Source organism: Sus scrofa, chromosome 1, assembly GCF_000003025.6.
Source record: "Sus scrofa isolate TJ Tabasco breed Duroc chromosome 1, Sscrofa11.1, whole genome shotgun sequence".
In the NCBI taxonomy this organism is placed as follows: Eukaryota; Metazoa; Chordata; class Mammalia; order Artiodactyla; family Suidae; genus Sus; species Sus scrofa.
In genome coordinates, this window is record NC_010443.5 from 31,067,233 (window position 1) to 31,089,941 (window position 22,709).

A 22,709-nucleotide genomic window follows, 5' to 3' on the forward strand; every position below is an offset into this window, starting at 1 on the left:
ATATGGAAGTTCCCAGACTAGAAGGAGGATCAGAGCTGCAGCTGCTAGCCTGTACCATAGCCATAGCAATGCAGTATCTGAGCTGCATCTGTGACCTACACCACAGCTTGCTGCAATCCTGGATCCTTAACCACTGAGTGAGGACAGGGATGGAATCTGCATCCTCAAGGATACTACATCAGGTCCTTGACCCAATGAGTCACAATGGGAACTCCCCAAAAGTACCAAGCACTTTAAGAGGGCAACAGCAGAGCCGCTGAACAAGCCTGGGTCCTTCGACACTCAGGGCCCCATGTAGCTCTATGTGACTGCCCAAATCACAGACCCAAGCGACAGCCCTAAGCCCTAAGCCGCACTAACTGAAATCGCAGAGTAGCTTCAATTTTAATTCAAGCAGAACTCAGTGGTTCTTAGTGGCCAGTAGTATATCTGCTATACTGGTGTAGGTTGCCTCCCAAAGCTGCCCCATCAGTGCAAAACAAACTTTCACATTTTAAAAGAACCCAAACAAAAAAGTAGGTCCTTCAGCATATGAGTAGACTTATGCCAGTAGCATCTGGGAAGATTTTGGCATCATTATGTGAGTTCCTTAAAGAGGTAATAATTATGCTCCATTCCTCCAGCTCTAAGAGGGTTGATGAGATGCGCTCTTTTAGTCACATTTAAATAAAGGCAAAACCAAAAAATGACGGGTGATAAGGCGTCTTCTCAGTGACTGGTGTGGGAGGTGATGTATGGACTGTGACAGTCAGATTTTCCAGGAGATGGGGCACACGCCCATTCTTCTACTTGAACTGCTGGCCTCACCCATTGTAACTGGATCAGATTCCTTAGGGTCACCTGTAACTCAACAGTTTAGATTTGCCTTTACAGTCATTACATAATTGTGGACTTAGAGCTTTTAGTGCTGTAGGTGATGAAAACAGGCAAGCAGAGATGCCTGAAAGGATGGAGGGGTAGTTTAGGCTTATTTAGCTCTTAACTTTAGAAAGGCAAGGTTTTGTTTTCTCTTAAAAAAAATTTTTTTTCAGACCCAATTCCCCTGAGACTAATTGTTAAGTTACAGAATAGCACAAGGCATGTAGTTCAGGTCTTCTAGGTCCATAAAAGCATTCACACTAGTTAGAAAAGAAACAGAAATTTCCATCCGCAAGGAGTTTAATTAACAATGCCATCTTCTAGTGTGCAGCAGGTATGTGGAGGGGAGGTTAAGGACAGCTCTGGGCTTTCTCTTCCTTAAGCTTTTCTTAAGAAACAAATTGTGACCTGAATTATGCAGTAGCATTGCTGGTGGATTGATTGTTTTTCTTGCATGTCAGTCATGTACAAAGAGACGTGTAGGAAGGCAGAAGAGTGCATGTGCAGGACTTATGAATTTGTGACAAAGGCACTTAAAAAATTCTACTGGAATCATCGTTATTTTTTTAAATGATTTTTACTCTTTCCATTATAGTTGGTTTACAGTGTTCTATCAATTTCTACTGTACAGCAAAGTGGCCCAGTCACACACACACACACACACACACACACACACACACACATACATTCTTTTTCTTATATTATCTTCCATAATGTTCCATCATAAGTGACTAGATATAGTTCTCTTTGCTATATAACAGGAAAAAGGCACATTTGTGATAAAGTATGTGAACAGATAACGTGTGGCCTTTTGACATGCAACGTGTCTCTTGGGAAGAAGATTTAGAATCGTGGAAAGTGTTATTTCTTCATAAGCAGCTGAGTAAATTATTTAACACAAGTGTTCACCTATGTGAAGCAAAGGGTTAAGGCAGTTACCTGGGTTTTTACAAACAATCCCATTCCTTGACTTTCTTAGGGGGAATGCTTTCTGGTCAAACACATTCTTGAATGTTCAATATGATATTCATTCCAACCAGGAAGGAAGGAAGAAAGGAAGGAAGGGAGGGAGGAAGGCAGATTGACAAGAGGAAAATCACCTTTGATAGTGATCTTTATACATCAGGCATGTGCTATGGCTGTTTACATGTATTATTTAATATGTTAAGATTCATTAATGTTGAATTTTTGGTAAAAGTTGAACTGAAAGAAGTCAGTTACTTGGGCAAGGGCAAAATAATTCAATGGGAAAAAAAAGAATGATTATCAGGAAGAAGCCTTAAAAATGAATGCTTAAAGTGGAATATTTAATATGGAAGCCCTAAATAAATTTGACAGAGTAAAAATAAATGAAATCATATTAGAAAATCAGAAAATTCTTTATTATTATGGTTTCTCCTACAGTTTAATCACTTTCTTGGAGAATGTATAAATCAATTTTATTTAACAGTTTGGTAAAAGACAGTTCAGACATGAGCAACTGGGCAAGAAATTCATTGTGCTACAAATCTCTGAGTTTTGTGCCTGAGGAACAAGCATGGGGAAACATAACAGTTATGGAGACAGAGCTAGGCTTCCTCTTTAATTCTGTTGCAGTCTTTATATCTATCTGTGCTTACATTGATAGGTTTAAAACAATATGAAAAATGACACTTGAAGACTATAACCTTGAAAATATCAGTTTTTGCACCTAGCTTTCCACAGATAGTTGATCAGAAAAATACGGCTATTGAAAGTTTTCAACTGATGATGGGTGTTCCATGCAAGAAACATGCCAATACACTATGGGAACAATGATGCTTAAGTGTATTTAAAAGGGCTATTTGATAAGCTCACCAAATGTCATCTAATGCTCTGTGGCAGGTGTACCAGAAACACAAAATCAAACTCAGGCATCCTAGTCTGTGTTTCAAAGAACTTTATTACAGTTCTTAGAGTTGATTAGTAGATGAAAGTTCCTGAATACTAAAAGGGAAGTGAGTCAGACTCCACACCCTATGACTTGAAGCTTAGAAGGAGTGGAGCATGGCTTTTCCAAAAGTGGGACAGTAGGATGGTTAATAATATCAAAATCACCTAAACCCCAAACACCAAGAATTTTGCAATTCAATCTTAAAATGTGTTGTCATGGAGTTGTCTTTAGCACAAGAATTGTGTGCGTGTGTCCATGTGTGCGTGCGTGCACCCATGTGCACATAATTTTCATTACAATGAAATTATTTCTCTTAGCTTTCCTTTTTAAGAAGAAGTGTAATACTGGAGTTCCGGTCGTGGCTCAGTGGTTAATGAATCCAACTAGGAGCCATGAGGTTGTGGGTTCAATCCCTGGCCTTGCTCAGTGGGTTATGGATCTGGCGTTGCCGTGAGCTGTGGTGTAGGTCGAAGAAGTGGCTCGGATCCGGTGTTGCTGTGGCTCTGGTATAGGCTGGCGGCTCCAGCTCCAATTAGACCCCTAGCTTGGGAGCGGCCCTAGAAATGGCAAAAAGACAACAACAAAAAAAAAAAAAAAAAGAAAAAAGAAGAAAGTGACTAAAGATAAACCAAGAGGTGGTGCAACCAGTTAAGGATCCAGATTGTCACTGCAGCTGCTTGGCTTGCTGCTCTATCGAGGATTTGATCCCTTGCCTGGGAACTTCTACATGTCTCAGGTGTGGCCAAAGAAACAAACAGACAAAAAAACCCAAAAAATTTTATTTGACTCTCCTAGGCTTTTTCATGTTCATGCTGAAAGTGATTAACCTTCCTTTCCATTTCCTACTATTGCATTTTTTTTCCAGTACTTTTTTTTTTTTTTTTTTTTTTCTTTTTAGGGCCATAGCTGAGGCATATGGAGGTTCCTGCCATAGCAATGCCAGATCTTAGCTGCGTCTGTGACCTACACGACAGCTCATGGCAACATCGGATCCTTAACCCACTGAGCAAGGCCAGGGATCGAACCCTAAATTTCATGGTTCCTAGTCAGATTTGTTTCCACTGCACCACGACGGGAACTCCCTCCAGTACTTTCTTAACTGTGCAGATGTGCTTAACTGGCCAGCAGGAGGCTAATGAGGAATGGTAATTAGTTGAAAAACTTTGTACCGACAGGGAGAAAAATTCCTTGCCTCTCGTTTTTTTCTCCTACCTTTTTCCTGTGAGGAAGTTAGGAGGAATAGAAGGTGAATGCATTATATATATATATATATAGACCCTAAGGTAGCTGCTGAAAACAAATAAATGTAGTTTGGGAATCAGTTGTACATATCTTAGAAATTTTTGTATAAAAATATTTTGGCAGAACTATCTTTCAGGAATAAGTCTGTCATTTCTGTAAATAGCCCCTCAATTCACTTTCCTGGTTTTCCTATTGTGTGGCTATGATCAGCCACATCCCCCCCCCCATCCTCCAATCCATTGTTACAATGTGACTCATGATTGACTCTCCTAGGCTTTACTTCTTCACACATGGGATGGGGCCCCAGAGCAGAATGTGTAAGGAGCATAAAATTGGCCTGGCCTCAATACTTAGAATCTGTTGGAGAAAGCTGCTAATTTAAAATCTGCACTCATTTTCCTATAGCTTATTTATTACTTTAATTTTTTTCTTTTTTCTTTTTTTGTCTTTTTAGGGCCGAATCCTCGACATATGGAGGTTCCCAGGCTAGGGGTCCAATCGGAGCTGTTGCTGCCGGCCTATACCACAGCCACAGCAACATGGGATCTGAGCCACATCTGTGACCTACACCACAGCTCACAGTAATGCTGGATCCCTCACCCACTGAGTGAGGCCAGAGATTGAACCTGTAACCTGATGGTTACTAGTCGGGTTTGTTAACCACTGAGTCACTACAGGAACTCCTAATTTTTTTCTTTAAAAATGTCACTGCTTAAATTTGAGAAAAAAAAGTGGGAAAGCTCCTTTGACTATATACTGGCTAAGGACACTGGCTGGGGGGATGGGGCGGGGGCGCGGATTATGGAAATAGAAACCCTCCCTTTTCCCACTCCGTCTTCTCCTCAACCCTCCATGTTTTCTGCTGTGTTTCAGAGGCCTTGAAAATGACTTTCAAAGGTCTCCAGACATCCTCCTGTCTTTTCTTCACCCTCCCTTCTTGGAGTAGGTTTTTTTCTTTTCTGTTCACATCTTACCCACTGAGAGCCGGGTCAAAAGGCACATCCTCACTGGGGCTTCTGGTCGACCCCAGCCTGCCTTCTCTAGTCCATTTTTGAGCTTTGAATGTGCATTTTGCCTAGACCTTGCTTTGGTCAATTCATTGCCACAGTTGCTTTCATTCTGTGGGGCAGAATCATTCGGGTTTCAAGTGTTGATATGTTTTGTCTCCTCCAGTGTTTTGTAGACTCTTGGCAGCCAGGGATCAATTTGTGCTTTCTTGTCCCTTTCCCTGTGTCTCCTGTATCGTAGGCATTCAATAAACAATTGTAGCTCAGAGTGTGACAGGGCTCCCAGAGGCTGAGGATTATTGGTTTATCTATTAGTAACTGGTCAGGTCAGGTCTGGTATGTATGAAGTCATTGATGGCCAAGCTTTCTGCAATATTAATGGTTCTGCTTGGTATTTAGATGGTGCCTTTTCCCTGGCCCAACACAAGGAGGGCTTCGTGGAGGTGACTTGGTTGTCTAAAGCTCACTAACCACCTGCTCCTAGCTCTCTATGGGATCCACACTCTGAAACCTGCCACGATGTCATTATTGTCTGTCATGGGGCTTGAGGAGAGTCCCTGGAGAAGTGCCTTGCTCTTCACAAAGAAGTGAGGGTGGTCCAGTGTTGGCCGCTGGCCACTTCTGATTTAGCTGTTCTGGCTGGTAAGATGCTGATCGAACTTCCATGACTGGCTGAAGAGGATGATTTTCTCAGATATTTGACATCCTGAATGATGCTTCTTCTTTCCAACAACCTTATCATGAAAAAAAAAATAGAAGTACAGTAAAAAAATAATAGAATTCATGAATGAAACTATTTTCAGATAATAACCTCTGGATCCCAAATGCTATAGACCCCAAACAAAATCTGATTATATGTTACCAGCTTATTTGAGGAAGAAATGAATGTATTGTCTAATACAGATCTATTCTTCCTCTGTACATGGGGAGGATCCATTATATTCGGTTCAATGATTAACAGGCCTCTTCTTTTCCTTCATCCCCTTCCTCTTTCCTTCCTCTCCCCTTGCTTCTCCCCACCCCACCTCCTTCTAATTTTAGGCTCTGGTATAAGATAAATTAAGTGCTTATGAAGTATTGGTGGTGTCATTTGAATGAAGGCAAGAATAAAGTAAATAATGATCACTGAAACTTATTAGGTTAGAAGTCTATGAAATTGCAAATACCGGTTAAATAAATAAATCAGAAAGACCATGAGTAATATTTTAGCGCAAATTATCTTCAAGTCTCCTGTGACTTTCTTGAATTTTCTGCGAAAGTATATATGAAACACAGAATATTTTATCTGTTAACTGACAAAATTCCATGTGTTCTTGCTTTTCTAAAGAAAATACTGAATTGCTCTGAACATGGAAGTGAATCCTGCCCAGACAGTGAAAGGCCACTGAGTGTCCGAGCTGCCATGTATTCACTGATGGCTGGAGCCATCTTCATCACGGTCTTTGGCAATCTTGCCATGATAATTTCCATTTCCTACTTCCAGCAGCTTCACACACCAACCAACTTCCTCATCCTCTCCATGGCGGTCACTGATTTCCTCTTGGGATTCACCATCATGCCATATAGTATGATCAGATCGGTAGAGAACTGCTGGTATTTTGGGCTTACATTTTGCAAGATTCATTACAGTTTTGACCTGATGCTTAGCATAACGTCCATTTTCCATCTCTGTTCGGTGGCCATTGACAGATTTTATGCTATCTGTTACCCCTTACAGTATGCCACCAAGATGACAATTCCAGTCATTAGACAGTTGCTAGTTCTCTGCTGGTCGGTCCCTGGAGCATTTGCATTTGGAGTGGTCTTCTCGGAGGCCTATGCTGATGGAATAGAAGGCTATGATATCTTGGTGGCCTGCTCCAGTTCTTGCCCAGTGATGTTCAACAAGCTGTGGGGCACCACCTTGTTCACGGCAGGTTTCTTCACTCCTGGGGCTGTGATGGTTGGGATTTATGGCAAAATTTTTGCAGTATCCAGAAAACATGCTCATGCAATCAATAACTTGCCAGAAAGTCAAAATAATCAGATGAGGAAAGACAAGAAAGCAGCCAAAACATTAGGAATCGTGATGGGTGTTTTTTTAGTATGTTGGTTTCCCTGTTTTGTCACAATTTTATTGGATCCCTTTTTGAATTTCTCTACTCCCGTAGTTTTGTTTGATGCTTTGACATGGTTTGGCTATTTTAACTCCACATGCAATCCCTTAATATACGGTTTCTTCTATCCCTGGTTTCGCAGAGCGCTGAAGTACATTTTGCTCGGTAAAGTTTTCAGCTCACATTTCCATACTACTAATTTGTTTATTGACAAAGAAACTGAATAGACTTATTCTGTGTGAGTGGATGGAAGCAAAAGCCTGGAACTTAGAGGAATGAAGTTGCTTAAAGTTTGCGAGTGTGTGTGTGTGTGTGTGTGTGTGTGTACGATCACACACACTCACATGTGGGATTTTGTCTACCATGGAAAGCTTTTAAGTTTCTAAGGCTTAAGGGAAAAAAGGAACCTTTTCTTTGAATCAGAATCTCCTCCTTTTCAGAATACTTCCTCCCCGCTTCTTCTAACCTCTACTTCTAGGTAGAAAAGAAAGAAGGAAATGAGAAGGGCACAGGAAGGTAAGAACAGCCAGGAATGGGATGAAGACACACAAAAACCTCTATGCTCTTTGGAAGGGATCAAAATAGAAGCTGAGTTTGAGGCTTGGTCCCCACCCCCCTTCACTGCCACACACACACTTTGTGTGGTATTTCCATTTACTTTTCTTCCTCAGCGTCTGACCAGATGTCTTTTGAAACATCAATCGCTAAAAATTAGAGGCAAGTAAATATTAAAAAACAATTTCAAAAAGGCATATTCTCTCAGGAGTCAGTCATTTCTGAGCTGAAAGTTAAGCCTTTGCTAGATTTTATTGGTGTGAGATGAAATATTTTTCAGATTAAAGAAGCAATGGAAACTGTGTAACTGAGTTTGCAGATAGATTCTACTCATGTTTTCATCCTTGTATCATCTTAAATACCACAGTTGACAATTTTCTATTTTACTAACAGGAGAATTCTTTTCACACTTTAATTTGCTCATTGGTGTTCTGATTTTTAATAAATGTGAAGTATATACCAAAAATGTTGTATTTTGAATCAATCGCTCCTTTTAATTTAATGTCTCCATATACTTTTAAAAATATACATACACTTTAAAATAATGGGGTACTGGCAGCAAGAAGCAAAGAAGAAAAGTGATATTTATAGGGATGCCTCTGTTTACAAGAAACTTTTTTTTTTTTGGCTTTTTAGGGCCACACCCACAGCATATGGAGGTTCCCAGGCTAGGGGTCAAATCGGCCTACGCCACCGCCACAGCAACGCCAGATCCAAGCTGCGTCTGTGACTACACCACAGCTCACAGCAACACTGCTGGATCCTTAGCCCACTGAGTGAGGCCAGGGATCAAACCCACAACCTCATGGTTACTAGTCAGATTTGTTTCCACTGCACCAAGACAGAAACTCCAAAAGGAAGCTTTTAAAATGAGTAGATGGGAGTTCCTGTCCTGGCTCAGTGGTTAACGAATCCAGGAAAGACTGTAGTTTTGATGTGCATGTCTCTAACAGTTGTACTTTTCATGGCACTCTTTAGTTTCGGAATGTGGTCATTCTGGCTTGTGTGCTAGAGAAAGAGAGAGACGGACCAAGTCTCCTGTACTTTCTGCCTTCCACCACTCACTCTATGTTCATTCCACAGTTAGTAACATCTCCCCTCACACACAGTTTTATTTTTATTTATTTTTTATTTTATGGCACCCTCACAGCATATGGACGTTCCCAGGCCAAGGACTGAAACCAAGCTGTAGCTATGACCTACATCCCAGCTTTGACAACTCTGGAGCCTTTTAACCCACTTTGCTGGGCCAGGGATTGAACCCAAGCCTCCACAGTGACCCAAGATGCTGCAGTTCAATTCTTAACTCCCTGTGCCATAGCAGGAACCACCACTCCACATTTTATAGACAGTAACCAATGAGAAAACTGAACCCAGAGCAATTGAATGATTTGGCCTGGATTATGCCATTTACTGTAGGAGCATCGTTAGAATCCAGCTTTCTGGACTTCTTATTCAGTGTTTTGTTTAAGGCACTAGTTCTTAATCAAGATTTGTGACACTTTAATGGGAATTTCTTCTTTTTTAACCAAGGCTTTTAGTCAAACTGGCATAAATCACTGAAATAAAAGTAAATACTTTTCTCCCACCCCAATTTCTTCTCATTATATCTGAGAATCACATAGCAAACCAAAACATTTTATGATTCAGACACTTGTTCTTCCTTTAGAGTTCAGCCAACATTTAATTTAGCCTATACATGCTCTCTATATTTTAATATACAGAAGTTTCACCACCTTATCTTACCAGAATGAAGACCAAATGACCATGAAATTGATAAGGAATTGTCATCCTTCATTAGGGGAAAAAAAGAACTGAAGTCTCACCAGGACATCAAAAATAGACAGAATAGTTCAATATCCCCCAGGAAAGAGAGTTAAGAGAGCAATTCCTCTGGGGCTGGGCAGGCAGTTTCTCTCTTAGTGTTCCTGGATCTGAGTTCTTTGCTCCGTTCTCTTGAGAGCCAGAGGCAAACTTATATGAGTCAGATATCTTCATCCTTAACTCTCCACTTTCTATAATCCTGCCTTCATGCCTGCAGAGCCACCAGGAAAGACTGAATGATTCCCAATTAACTTTTCAGGAGAGGGAAGTTACCGAGTCAATAAAAAGAATCAGGAATATATTATCTTTTTTTTTTTAATTCTGATCTAGTCTCTTCTCCAAAATAACTCAATAGTGTAATGAAACTGTTTAAAGAACCAGAAATTGTTACAAATAGGATGCAAAAGAGAAGGTAGGATCCTTTTCTAACTGGAAAATAATTACTGTGGGAAACGTGTCTTAGGTTTTCCATCAAAAGTTCTTTGTAAATCCTTATGCAGTGGCATTTTTAAAATGTTTTTGCAAAGTACAAGGACCATGTAAGACATGACTTAATAAATGTACTTATGTATTTTAATAATGCTAAAATGCACTGTCTTTTTGATAGTATATCCAAATACAAATTTTGTTACATACTGCTTAATTCACTGCCAGAGCCTACATATTTCATTTTTGATATTTACTGAAGATATTCTGTTGCTCTTTGTTTCTCAAAATTATTCACTCATCTCAGATGCAAAGAATATCCAAACTAAAAATGCATTTTCTCTGTTGTCTAGAACTGTTCTCCTGGAATTCAATGATCATGCAAATAACACAGATATCTTGCTAAGATGTGCATTTGGGGATGGCTCTGACATTTTTCGGATCTGAAAAAGTTCTCAGGAGTTGATGATATGGCTGGTCTATGGATCCTGTTTTAATTAGCAAGGATTTTGTGAGAGAAACTGTGAACAAGTGAAGCCATAGATTTTCATGTGCCTAAATAGATTACAAATAAATTGTTGCCATTATTATTATTATCATTATCATTATTGCCAGTTATTAGATGCTAAGAGATGACAGGACGTTTATTGTAACAGGAACTAAAAGATCTATGTCGTAATGTCAGTGAGAGCATTTAGAGCAGTCTCTCTCAAGACTAGTTATTTTATACACATGGAGGAGTTGGGAAGATGCAATGGAAAGGTGCCTTTCAAGTGATTTATAAACTTGAAAACACCCAGAATTTTTGTTGACTGCGTTTCTTTTGGAATATTGTATGTTTTGGAGAGAGTTTATTGGCTACCTTCTAAACAGGATTTACTGTTTCTCTAATATTTTCATCTTTTCCAAACCAAATGTCTTTACTACCATAAGGCAAGATGCCTATTAAATATATTTCATGATGTAGTGGAATTAATTTCTTTCCATTTAATTCATAATCATTACTGCTTACCTGCCAAGTACACAGATCTGTATTAAGTGTTGCAAAGGTTAGATGGCTAATGACATTTTATCTCATTAACTGTAAATTTCTCAAGAAATAGAACTATAAAAGAAGATAAGTTATTTTTAAAAAGAATAAAAGCATTTGAAATCGAAGTCAACTATAAAGTGAGGAAGTGAAACAACCTATCTCTAAGGTCTCTGGCCACCCTAAGAGTCTATAATTTTATGAGATTAATTCCAACTGGGAGAAACAAAAAAAAGGTTTCTGAAGGGAAACACTATTTGAACTGAGCCTTCAAGTTGTCAGAGATGAAGGGACTGGCAGTCAGGTGGAGGAAATGGAGTTGGCCAAACCACAGAGTGGCATTTGAAGGCTAACATAGGAAGTGTCCTGGCCAAAGGTGGCTGGAGTATTATAGACTGAAGGGAAGAAAGATTGCAACCAGGGTTTCCATGACAACAGATGCTGAAAAGACACATTTATCAGAGGCCAGCCGGGCTCCCATGTTCTAGCCAAGACATGTTTTTCTAAACCCTCTCCCTTGTATACACACACACACACACACACACACACACACACACACACACAGTCTATGCAGTCTTTTTTTTTTTTTTTTTTTTTGTCTTTTTGCCTTTTCTAGGGCCACTCCTGAGGAATATGGAGGTTCCCAGGCTAGGGGTCTAATTAGAGCTGTAGCTATCGGCATACACCAGAACCACTGCAATGCCAGATCTGAGCCGCATCTGTGACCTACACCACAGCTCACAGCAATGCCGGATCCTTAACCCACTGAGCAAGGCCAGGGATCAAACCCGAAACCTCATGATTTGTTAACCACTGAGCCACGACAGGGAACTGCCGAAAGTCTATGTAGTCTTGATACAAGATTTCTTTAGATCAATTCTTTAGGGCCTTCTATTTCTCTGAGAGTTTTAATAAAGATTTTTCTCTTCCATTTGTTTTCAAAGAAAGCTATAGTTTATAGCTAATTATAACACAGGTACTTTGGTATGGTTTTTTTCGCTCTCCTTTCTGCTCTTGCTCTCTGAAATGGAAGTTTCTCGGCCTGTTCTGGGTGTGTATTGACTGTCACTTAAAGTGTTTTTCCTGCTCCCAGCTGTTTTTAAGAAGACAGTGTTTTCAAGATGCTGTCTCTGCCCATTGTCAGCTGCCATGTGATTTTATGAAGTTTACTTGTGAACCGTGATTCCATTTATTTGTAATAAATTAGTCATTTACATGCCAGATACTATTTTCACTTTTAGATGTCATAATAAGTAAACTACTGTAGATAATTGTAGATTCATAGAATAGTTCCCATCGTGGCTCAGCAGAAACAAATCTGACTTGTATCCGTGAGAACACAGGTTTGGTACCTGGCCTCACTCAGTGGGTCAAGGATCCAGCTGGGCAGTGAGCTGTGGCATAGGTCACAGATGAGGCTCAATCTGGCATTGCTGTGGCTGTGGCTTAGGCCAGCAGGTGCAGTACCAATTTGACCCCTAGCCTGGGAACATCCATATACTATGGATATGGCCCTAAATTAAAAAGAAACAAAACAAACAGGCAAACAAAAAAGGAAAGTAGATTCATAGAAAAAAAAAATCTTTTTTTTTTTTTTTTTGCTTTTTAGGATGGCACCTATGGCATATGGAAGTTCCCAGGCTAATGGGAGCTGTGGTTGCCAGTCTATGCCACAGCCACAGCCATGCCAGATCCAAGCCCAGTCTGTGACCTACACCACAGCTCATGGCAATGCTGGATCCTTAACCCACTGAGAAGTCCACGGATCAAACCCACATCCTCATGGATACTAGTCAGGTTCTTTAAATACGGAGCCGCAATGGGAACTCCTCAAATAGAAAAAATCTTTTTCTTCTGTTTTTCTTAGTTTTCAGTGCCACATTTGAATACTGTCTCTTTATCGTCCTTTGTGGAATGGTTTCCAAGTATGCTTTGCATTGTAGTCTTTAAATATTCACTGTGGCCTACATTAAACATCAGACAATCAACCAGAGATCTAACATCAAGAATTTTTATAAATTTCATACATTTCCTTGTCTTTCTTATTATACTACATACACCATTTATACTCTAGTAATATGATACTAGATCAAATTTTGAAACTACTCATGAAATTGTTCTGTTATCATTAACAAGCTAAATTGAAAATTTAGGGAGTTCCCATTATGGCCTAGTGGTTACGAACCCAACTAGTATCCATGAGGATGTGGGTTTGATCCCTGGCCTCGCTCATTGGGTTAAGGATCTAGTATTGCTGTGGCTGTGGTGTAGGCTGGCAGCCACAGCTTCGATTAGACTCCTAGTCTGGGAACTTCCATATGCTGCAGTTGAGGCCCTAAAAGGAGTTTTAAAAAAGAAAGGAAAGAAAATATCACACAAATATCTTTGGATGGTATTTGCTTTTAGGTTAAGAATAATTTTGGAGAAATATAAAATAGAATTATATTTGAGACCTCGAAGTTTAAGATCAATTTTTTAATAGATTATGTAAAAACTGACATTATTTTCTGACCTGTGGCAAAAGAAATGATGAAACACATCATTGTTGGTGTTAGTTCCAGGTCTTTAAATTTGTGCTGGTTTTGATGAGTCTTTTCATCCTAACTGGCACACCCACTATGAGCACATGTTCAGAAGAGCCTGGGATATGAGATGTAGTTTGAAATTTTATGTGGCTCTCTTGAGTATTATCGAATAGCTGAAATACTTTAGACTTCAGCCTTAAGTTCCAGGAATCATGGGGCAATCAAAATTTATAGGAGAAAAAGAAAGTACATTATTTCCCACTATTATCTAAATTTAGTTCAAATAAAAAAATGTAAAATTTTTCTTATTACCTTTAATTTGAGTCAGTGTATTCAAGAATAGCAACACTAATTCATATTTTCCTTTACTAATCCTTCTGGTATTTTTTTTTCAACAAAGAAGAATGCGAAAAATCACTGTTCGGGTAAGTTCATATGTCTGTATATATGTACATGTATACACACATGCATACATGGTAACGGCAATTTTAAATTACTTACCTGAAAAGTTAGCTTCTAAAAGAGGGGAACGTTTCACAGCAAGGGTGACACTTGTGTTACCTGGTACCTTGTAGACAGCACGTGCAAATACTTTCCTCTTTCTGTTGGAACCACGCATTAGAGGCTTCCTTTTTCTACTCTGTCTTCTACAACATTCATACTTTAAGGCTATGAAAATTATGAACTTAACTTTTAGTCCAACCGAAATGGCTGTGTCTAGACCACTGAAGATTCTCTTCCATAAGCTTCAGATCCATGGCATGATCTAGATTGAAAATCTGATTCCTTGTAAATTTACATGACTGGAAATATGCCAGCCCATTATCTATCAGTGCTTGAACCTTAAGTGTGTCTGGGGCAGGGGGAAGGCAAAGGTCCCTACGGGAAATTATTCATATTTGAACATTTTTAACATATAAAAGTGGCAATTTCATAGAGGTTGTGCGGCTCCCTGGAAGACTTAAAAAAAGTATAAAATTGGGAGTTCCCATTGTGGCTTATGGTAACAAACCTGACTAGTGTCCATGAGGATGCAGGTTCAATTCCTGGCCCCATTTAATGGGTTAAGGATCCCACATTGCCATGAGCTGTGGTGTAGGTCACAGACAAGGCTTGGATCCTGCGTTTTTGTGGCTCTAGTGTAGGCCAGCAGCTGCAGTTCCGATTCAACCCCTAGCCTGGGAACTTCCATATGTTGTGGGCGTGGCCCTAAAAAGTAAAAAAAAAAAAAAAAAAGTACAAAATTGAAGGAAATGCCATAATTCTTATGAGGAAAAGCAGGGAGGATGGTAGGAATAATGTTAATGACCTTAAATATCTTCATAGACAACTTTTAAACATATAAGCAAGTTCTGAAACAAAAGTTGACTTGAAAATCACTCATTAGGAAGTCAGAATATGGTTTTCCAAAGGATTATTGTTGAAGCTGGTTAACAAGGACTTCGCTGAGTGCTTCCCAGATAGATGCTGCCTTTCCATGATGTTTCAGTCAAAAGGGTAAAGCTGGGCGCCGTATCCTTGTTCTCGAAAGGAGGAAACTGAGGTTCAGGACACTGAGAAACTTGTCCAAAATAACATGGTAATAAGTGGTGCAACCAATAATCGGATACAGATCTGGCTGATTTCACACTCACATTGCAGCACGAAACTGAGTCACATAATTCATCTTTGTAAACTTTTTATTGGAGGACTTCTCCAGTTCTTCTTCTTCTTCTTTTTTTTTTTTTTTTTTTTTTTTTTGTCTTTTTAGGGCCATACCCACAGCATATGGAAGTTCCTAGGCTAGGGGTCAAATTGGAGCTGCAGCTGCCTGCCTATACCACAGCCACAGCAATGCCAGATCCCAGCCACGTCTGCGACACACCACAGTTCACGGCAACACCAGATCCTTAACCCACTGAGCGAGGTCAGGGATGGAACCCATGTCCTCATGGGTACTAGTCGGTGGGTTAACTGCTGAGCCAAGATGGAACTCTCAGTTCTCAAAGTATAGGAATTTCCCTTTTTACAAACAGTAAGTGTGCATAATGGAAGAATCAGTGACCTGTCGATCCACCACATTAACACAATTTGAAGTGCACAATACCACATTATCAATTATAAGTATTATGCTGCACAGCAGATTTCTAGAATTTATTCATCTAGCATAACGGAAACAAAACTCATTGAACAGAAACTCCCCAAATCTCCCACCCCCAGCCCATAGTAATCATTATTGTCTTCTCTCCTCTGTGAGTTTGACTATTTTCGATGCCTCATATAAGAGGAGTAAGCTCTTGAAAATCTTCCAATACATTATTAGAAATAGAACTGCCAAGGATAAACACATGGTGAATGAATAAAAAGATGGATGACATAGAATAAAATGAACTAGAACAGGAAAGAACTAGCAGTTGAGATTTTTCATTTACAAATTCAGCAAGTAACTCAGCTAGTAAACACAACTGATACCATTTTGCATATTTAAATAATTTATAACTGAAATGAATTAGTAACACGACTTTAACTTGTTGGTTCTATCAGGAGCTGAAATTTACTGGAATCATTTTAAGAAGAGAAGACACACGGATACCTTCCTAGAAAGGAATTTGAAGCAATAAAGCACCATGGATCTAACCTACATTCCTGAAGACCTATCCAGTTGTCCCAAATTTGGAAATAAATCCTGTCCTCCCACCAACCGCCATTTTCACGTCCGAGTAATAATGTACTCAGTTATGACTGGGGCCATGTTTATCACTATCTTTGGAAACTTGGTAATAATAATTTCCATATCCCATTTCAAACAGCTTCATTCTCCCACGAACTTTCTGATCCTCTCCATGGCAACCACAGACTTTCTGCTGGGTTTGGTCATCATGCCATACAGCATGGTACGGTCAGTGGAGAGTTGCTGGTATTTTGGGGATGGCTTTTGTAAATTCCATGCAAGCTTTGACATGATGCTAAGCCTGACCTCCATTTTCCACCTCTGTTCCATTGCTATTGATCGATTTTATGCTGTGTGTTACCCTTTACACTACACAACCACAATGACCACCTCCCTGATCAAGCAGCTGCTGGCATTTTGCTGGTTAGCCCCTGCTCTTTTTTCTTTCAGTTTAGTTCTCTCTGAAGCTAATGTTTCTGGTCTGAGGAGCTATGAGATTCTTGTTGCTTGCTTCAACTTCTGTGCACTGACTTTCAACAAATTTTGGGGGACAATATTGTTCACGACATGTTTTTTTACTCCTGGATCCATCATGATTGGTCTTTATGGAAAAATCTTTATTGTTTCCAAACGACATGCTCAAGTTATCAGCAACCTGCCTGCAAACACAAAGGGGGAAGTAAAAAACTTATCTAAGAAAAAGGACCGGAAAGCAGCTAAGACTCTGGGTATAGTAATGGGTGTCTTTCTAGCTTGCTGGTTGCCTTGTTTTCTTGCTGTTTTGATTGACCCATATCTAGACAACTCAACTCCCATAATAGTACTTGATTTTTTAGTGTGGCTTGGGTACTTCAACTCCACTTGTAATCCCCTCATCCATGGCTTCTTTTACCCATGGTTTCAAAAAGCTCTTCAATACATAGTGTCAGAAAAATCTTTAGCTCCCACTCAGAAAGTGCAAATCTATTTCCTGAAGCACATTGATGTAAAAGAGCCTTTACAAAAGTGAATAGAGTGTTGAAAATGAGACTGATATTATTTTAACCTCAACTATATATCTTACTTCCCCATGTCACTCCCAAGATCATTGTATTAAATTTCAGTCATCCACAGTAATGTTTTGTAACCTGCACAAGAGCTATATTCAACATCTTTGAAGAGTGTCTTTGCTTCTCTGCTTCTATTTCTTGACTCTAAAACTTCATGGTGTGTTTCTGTGTATGTGTATATGCTAGAGAAAAAAAATTATTCATGACATTTGTTAAAGACTGGAAAGCAGACTTTATTCAAGGGAAGCTACCACAATAGGGTTTTTGCAGTAGGGGAGAGAGACTGCACTCAACTCCAACAAGGTCAAGTAGGGATTTGTACTCAAGGAACTGGGTTGTGGGTAGTGGATGGAAAATTACTAAGAGGAAACATCAGGGTGAAGGAGGATTCTTGCTGGACTGACTCATCAGAATTCTTGCTGAAGGCAAGCCAGAGTGATAAGATATTGAGGCTTGTCTGACACCAATGGTGGGGGATTTGCTAAACTGACTTTGCAGGATTCTTGTTCAATCTATAGTCTACCAGGGCGAAGAGGGAAGCCCAAGTTTGGTCTAGCCAAGAAGAGGAATCATAGGAGCCTGTTGAAAGTTTGGTCGAAGGATAGATCTTTGTCTTCTGTGTGTGTGTGTGTGTGTGTGTGTGTGTGTGTGTGTATGCGTGTGTGTGTTTCATAAAAGCAGCATGAGGGGTTTTCAAAGTGGGGAGGGAGTAGTCTAGGGAGGCCCAGCTTTAGTATGCAGGACATTGGCATGTGGTTATTAGATTGGATATAAGTCTATCTAAATATAAATGGGATAATCTATCAGAATAGACTTAGCTGGCTGGCTGCATGAAATATGCGGATATACGTTTGTAGGAAAACTATCTCTATTCACTGAGATGGATATTGAGTACCCAATGAAAGATATAAATATTTATTTGGAATTCATCCTTAACACATGCCCCTTTCCACCCATGTTAGCTACTGTTCTCGCCCCTTGTTTCACAGCTTTCCAGTCTACCCTGCACAGTATCCCAAGCTAACACTTTCCTCTTAAATATCTTACATGGTTCTGTGCTAGATCCTTTCTGCTTCCCCTAGGCTTCTCCATGCCCCCCTGTGTAGGAAGCACAGATCAGGATTAGGGTTAAGGTGCTCTCTTGCCCTGGGGGGTCTGATGGATTGCATTTCCAAATGGGAAGCACTTGCAGGAGATCCGAGACAGAGGAGGAGAAATCAGGGCACTTAACCCAGGCAACCTCCCTACCAAGTTGCCCTGGGACTGGCTGTGCCCTCCAGGAAAGGCCAGGCAGAGTCCCTCTCCAGACAGCCATCATCTGGAACCCTTGTAACCACTCTACTCCCTGTCCCTTAGGGCCAGCCAGGGTGGTGCTTTCCTGCTATTGCTGCCCCTGGGTACTAGATTTTCCCGCTGGTTTCTTTAAAAGCTGCCCACATCTTTGTAAATAGTCCTTTTATTAAACTCTCCTCCTCAGTCTGTTTCCTGCTGGAAACATGATGAATGTAGCTTTTCATTGCTTTGAGATAAAGTTTCGAAATTCTCCCCAAAGGCATCATGTCTATACCAGTCTGACTTAGCCTTTCTTTTTCTTTTTACCTTTAGTCACCACTTTGGGGTCTATCCTCCTCTGAAGGAACCATTGGTCCCCCCAGTAAGTCACCTCCACATTTGCCCTACCGGGGGCTACTCAACTTCCCCCTTCACTTAGCAAACTACTTTTCATTTTAAAGGTCAGTCATCAGAGCAAGATTTCTGATTTACATTTATGTATAAAAGAGATTAAAGAAAAAAAGATTGAGGAGTTCCCACTGTGGCACAGCAGGTTAAGGACCTGGCATTTTCTCTGCAGAAGCTCGGGTCCCATCTGTGGCTCAGATTCAGTCCCTGGCCTCGGAATTTCCACATGCCACATGTGCAGTGCCCCTTCCACCCCCAAAAAAGATTATTTGAGGTAATTTCAGCTTTTAGAATTGATATTTAATTTGTAAAAAATTTGAAAAACCTAGCTCTTCTTTTAAAAACTTAACATGACTTATTGAACTCATAATTTATAAACTTTATTTAACTTACAAATAGAATGTAAGTTATTCTACATGTAGTGACTTTTAACAACGTTGTTCAAAGGACAGTTAGAGCCTAGGTACTTTAATTCACTAATTTTTTATTTGCATTTATCAAATTAAAATGTTCAATTTCTCTTTTTGCGAATTTGTCAGACTAATACATAAAACCTTCCCAAGTGCTTAAATAACTTTTGTAAATTTAATGCCATCCTTACAAATATGGTAAATTTAAAATTCTTAACAATCGTAATACCATTTTTAAATAGTAAATTTACCTGTTCCTCTCAACTTTAAAAATCAAGGCAATACCAATAAGTTAATAATGTATTTTAAGTGGGAACCACAAGGCTATTGTGGTAAATGCTAAATTCGCTTAACCATTACAAATATGGAAAATGACAGATATACAAAAATTACTTTTAAACTGAATAGAAACTATCAGAATATTGTGGATTTTCTTTGCTTCATCATTTGTGTACCTAATTCAGAACTTTCAAAACATGAAAATAAGAATAGTTTAAATCTTCACTCTATAGCTAAAAGACAGTTTTAATTAAATTAAATGTGAATATATAAAGACAAATAAAAAATAAATAAAAACATTATAAACTAGTTTAAACTTATTTTAGCAAAAAAGGAACACACGTGTATTAAAAATTCAAAAGGAATTAAGCCTTTACATTAAAAAGTAAGTAAGTCTCCCTGTAATCTTTGTCCTTTGGTCTTCCAGACACCTTTCCCAGAGGCAATTGCTTTCTTTCAAAGATACATAGGCATATCCATAAATAATTATACTTGTGTATACTGTTCTCTCACACTTACATAATGGCAAAATAATATACATGCTGTTCTGTAACTTGGCTCTTTCACTTAGAGATTCATTCCATATCAGGAAATATAATTTTTCAAAATTAAGTTTTCAAAAAGTCTTCAGAATAGTCTATTACTTGGAAGTACCATAATTTATTTAAGTATATCGCTACTCCTTTTTTTTTTTTTTTTTGCTATAACAAATTATGTTGCAAAAAAATTCCAGGTAAGTACGTATTTATTCCTGGGACTCTATCAGTAAACTCCTTTGTTGTTTGATTTTCGAATGAAATTTATCATTCTGCATTTCAACGACTACACCATGCCTCCTACTGTGATTGAATACTGTACATGGTACGGATGCCTTCCCAGAGGGACACAGCACGAAGACAGTGTTAAAGGGGAATTAAACCCTGTTCTCTAGAAAGTTGGATGCTAGTGGAGGAAAATAAAATATGTGGCAGATGAACACGTATTTTGCAAGGCTTTTTTTTGTTTGTTTGTTTTTGCCATTTCTTGGGCCACTCTCGCAGCATATGGAGGTTCCAGGCTAAGGGTCAAATCGGAGCTGTAGCCACTGGCCTACGCCAGGGCCACAGCAACGAGGGATCCGAGCCACGTCCGCAACCTACACCATAGCTCATGGCAATGCCAGATCCTTAACCCACTGAGTGAGGCCAGGGATTGAACCCACAACCTCATGGTTCCTAGTCGGATTCGTTAACCACTGAGCCACCACGGGAACTCCGTAAGGCTTTTATTAGTGAAGTATAATATACCCAACCTGAAGCTTTAGAATTTTGTATTTAATTTAGATCTATTTGTATATGAGAAAAGCTTACTAAAAAAATCAAGTGTGGGGTTCCCGTCGTCGTTCAGGGGTTAATGAACCCCACTAGCATCCAAGACGATGAGGGTTCAATCCCCGGCCTTGCTCAGTGGGTTAACGATCCAGCGTTGCCGTGAGCTGTTGTGTGGGTCGCAGACACGGCTCGGATCCTGCGTTGCTGTGGCTCTGGTGTAGGATGGTGGCTACAGCTCCGTTTGGACCCCTAGCCTGGGAACTTCCATATGCCGCAGGTGCAGCCCTAAAGAGACAAAAAGGCAAAAAGCAAAAAATCAAGTGTTCATGGTACAGCATAGAAAACCCAGAAATAGACCCATACACCTATGGTCAATTAATCTATGACAAAGGAGGCTAGAATATACAATGAGAAGAAACAGACTCTTCAATAAATTGTGTTGGGAAAACTGGACAGCTGCATGTAAAAGAATGAAATTGGAACACTTTCTAACACCATGCACAAAAATAAACTCAAAATGAATTAAAGACCTAAACATAAGACCTGACTCTTAGAGGAAAACATAGGCAGAACACTCTTTGATATAAATTGCATCAATATCTTTCTTGATCTACTTCTTAGAGTAATGAAAATAAAACAAAAATAAACAAGAGGGACCTAATTAAACTTTAAAGGTTTTGCATGGCAAAGGAAACCATAAACAAAATGAAAAGATAACCCACAGAGTGGGAGAAAATCTTTGCAAATGAAGCAGCTGACAAGGGATTAATCCCCCAAATATACAAACATCTCATACAGCTTTATACCAAAAAAACAAAAACAAATGAACACAATTAAAAAATGATTAGAAGATGTAAATAGACATTTCTCCAAAGAAAATAGTCGGATAGCCCAAAAACACATGAAAAGATGCTGAACAGCAGTAATTATTAGAGAAATGCAAATTAAGACTACAATGAGATATCCCCTACATCTGTCTGAATGGCCATGTCAAAAAAATCTACAAACAATAAGTGCTGGAGTAGGTGTGGAGAAAAGGGAACCCTCCCACACTGTTGGTGGGAAAGTAACCTGGTGGAATCATCATGGAGAACAGTATGGAGATGCCTTAGAAAAACTAAATATAGAACTACTATATGATTCAGCAATCCCACTCCTGGGACTATGTCCAGAGAGAATCATAATTTGAACAGATACATGCACTATGATGTTCACTGCATCACTATTTACAGTAGCTAAGACATGGAAGCAACATAAATGTCCATTGACAGAGGGTTGGATAAAGAAGATGTGGTACATATATGCAGTGGACTATTATACAGCCATAAAAAAGAATGAAATAATGCCACTTGGAGCAACATGGATGGACTTGAAATTATCATACTAAGTGAAGTAAGTCAGAGAAAGGCAAATATCATATGAGATCACTAATACATGGAAACTAATTTAAAAAGATACAAAAGAACTTACAAAACAGAAGCAGACGCAACAATCTTGAAGCCAAATGTATGGTTACCAAAGGGGAACATGTTGTGGGAGGGATAAATTAGGGGGTTGGAGTCGACATATAGGCACTTTTATGCATAAAATCGATAGGTAACAAGGACCTACTGTATAGCATATGGTAATCTACTCAATACTGTGTAATAACCCACATGGGAAAAGTATCTGACAAGAAACAGATATATGTATATGTATAACTAACTTACTTTGTTGTACACCTGAAATCAACATAATTTTCTAAGTCAACTATATTGAGACTTCTTAATGTCATCTTAGACTTTGGCAAATTGTACTAAAATTACATAAATCTGAAATATTTAGTGCTGAATGGTCTATTTTGAAAATAATTAAAT

At 39.2% G+C, this 22,709-nt stretch overlaps 2 protein-coding genes across 2 annotated transcripts; both read left to right on the top strand.

The window, feature by feature from the left end:
- TAAR2 (trace amine-associated receptor 2) lies at positions 481–7,342 on the top strand. The gene is made up of 2 exons (XM_005652676.2): positions 481–519; positions 6,347–7,342. The coding sequence occupies exon 2, from the start codon at positions 6,422–6,424 to the stop codon at positions 7,340–7,342; it is 921 nt and encodes a 306-aa protein (XP_005652733.2). The 5' UTR covers positions 481–519; positions 6,347–6,421.
- Positions 16,082–17,109, top strand: TAAR3 (trace amine-associated receptor 3). The gene is given in 2 exon segments (XM_001926102.2): positions 16,082–17,051; positions 17,054–17,109. Coding segments are annotated over 2 exon segments (1,026 nt in total).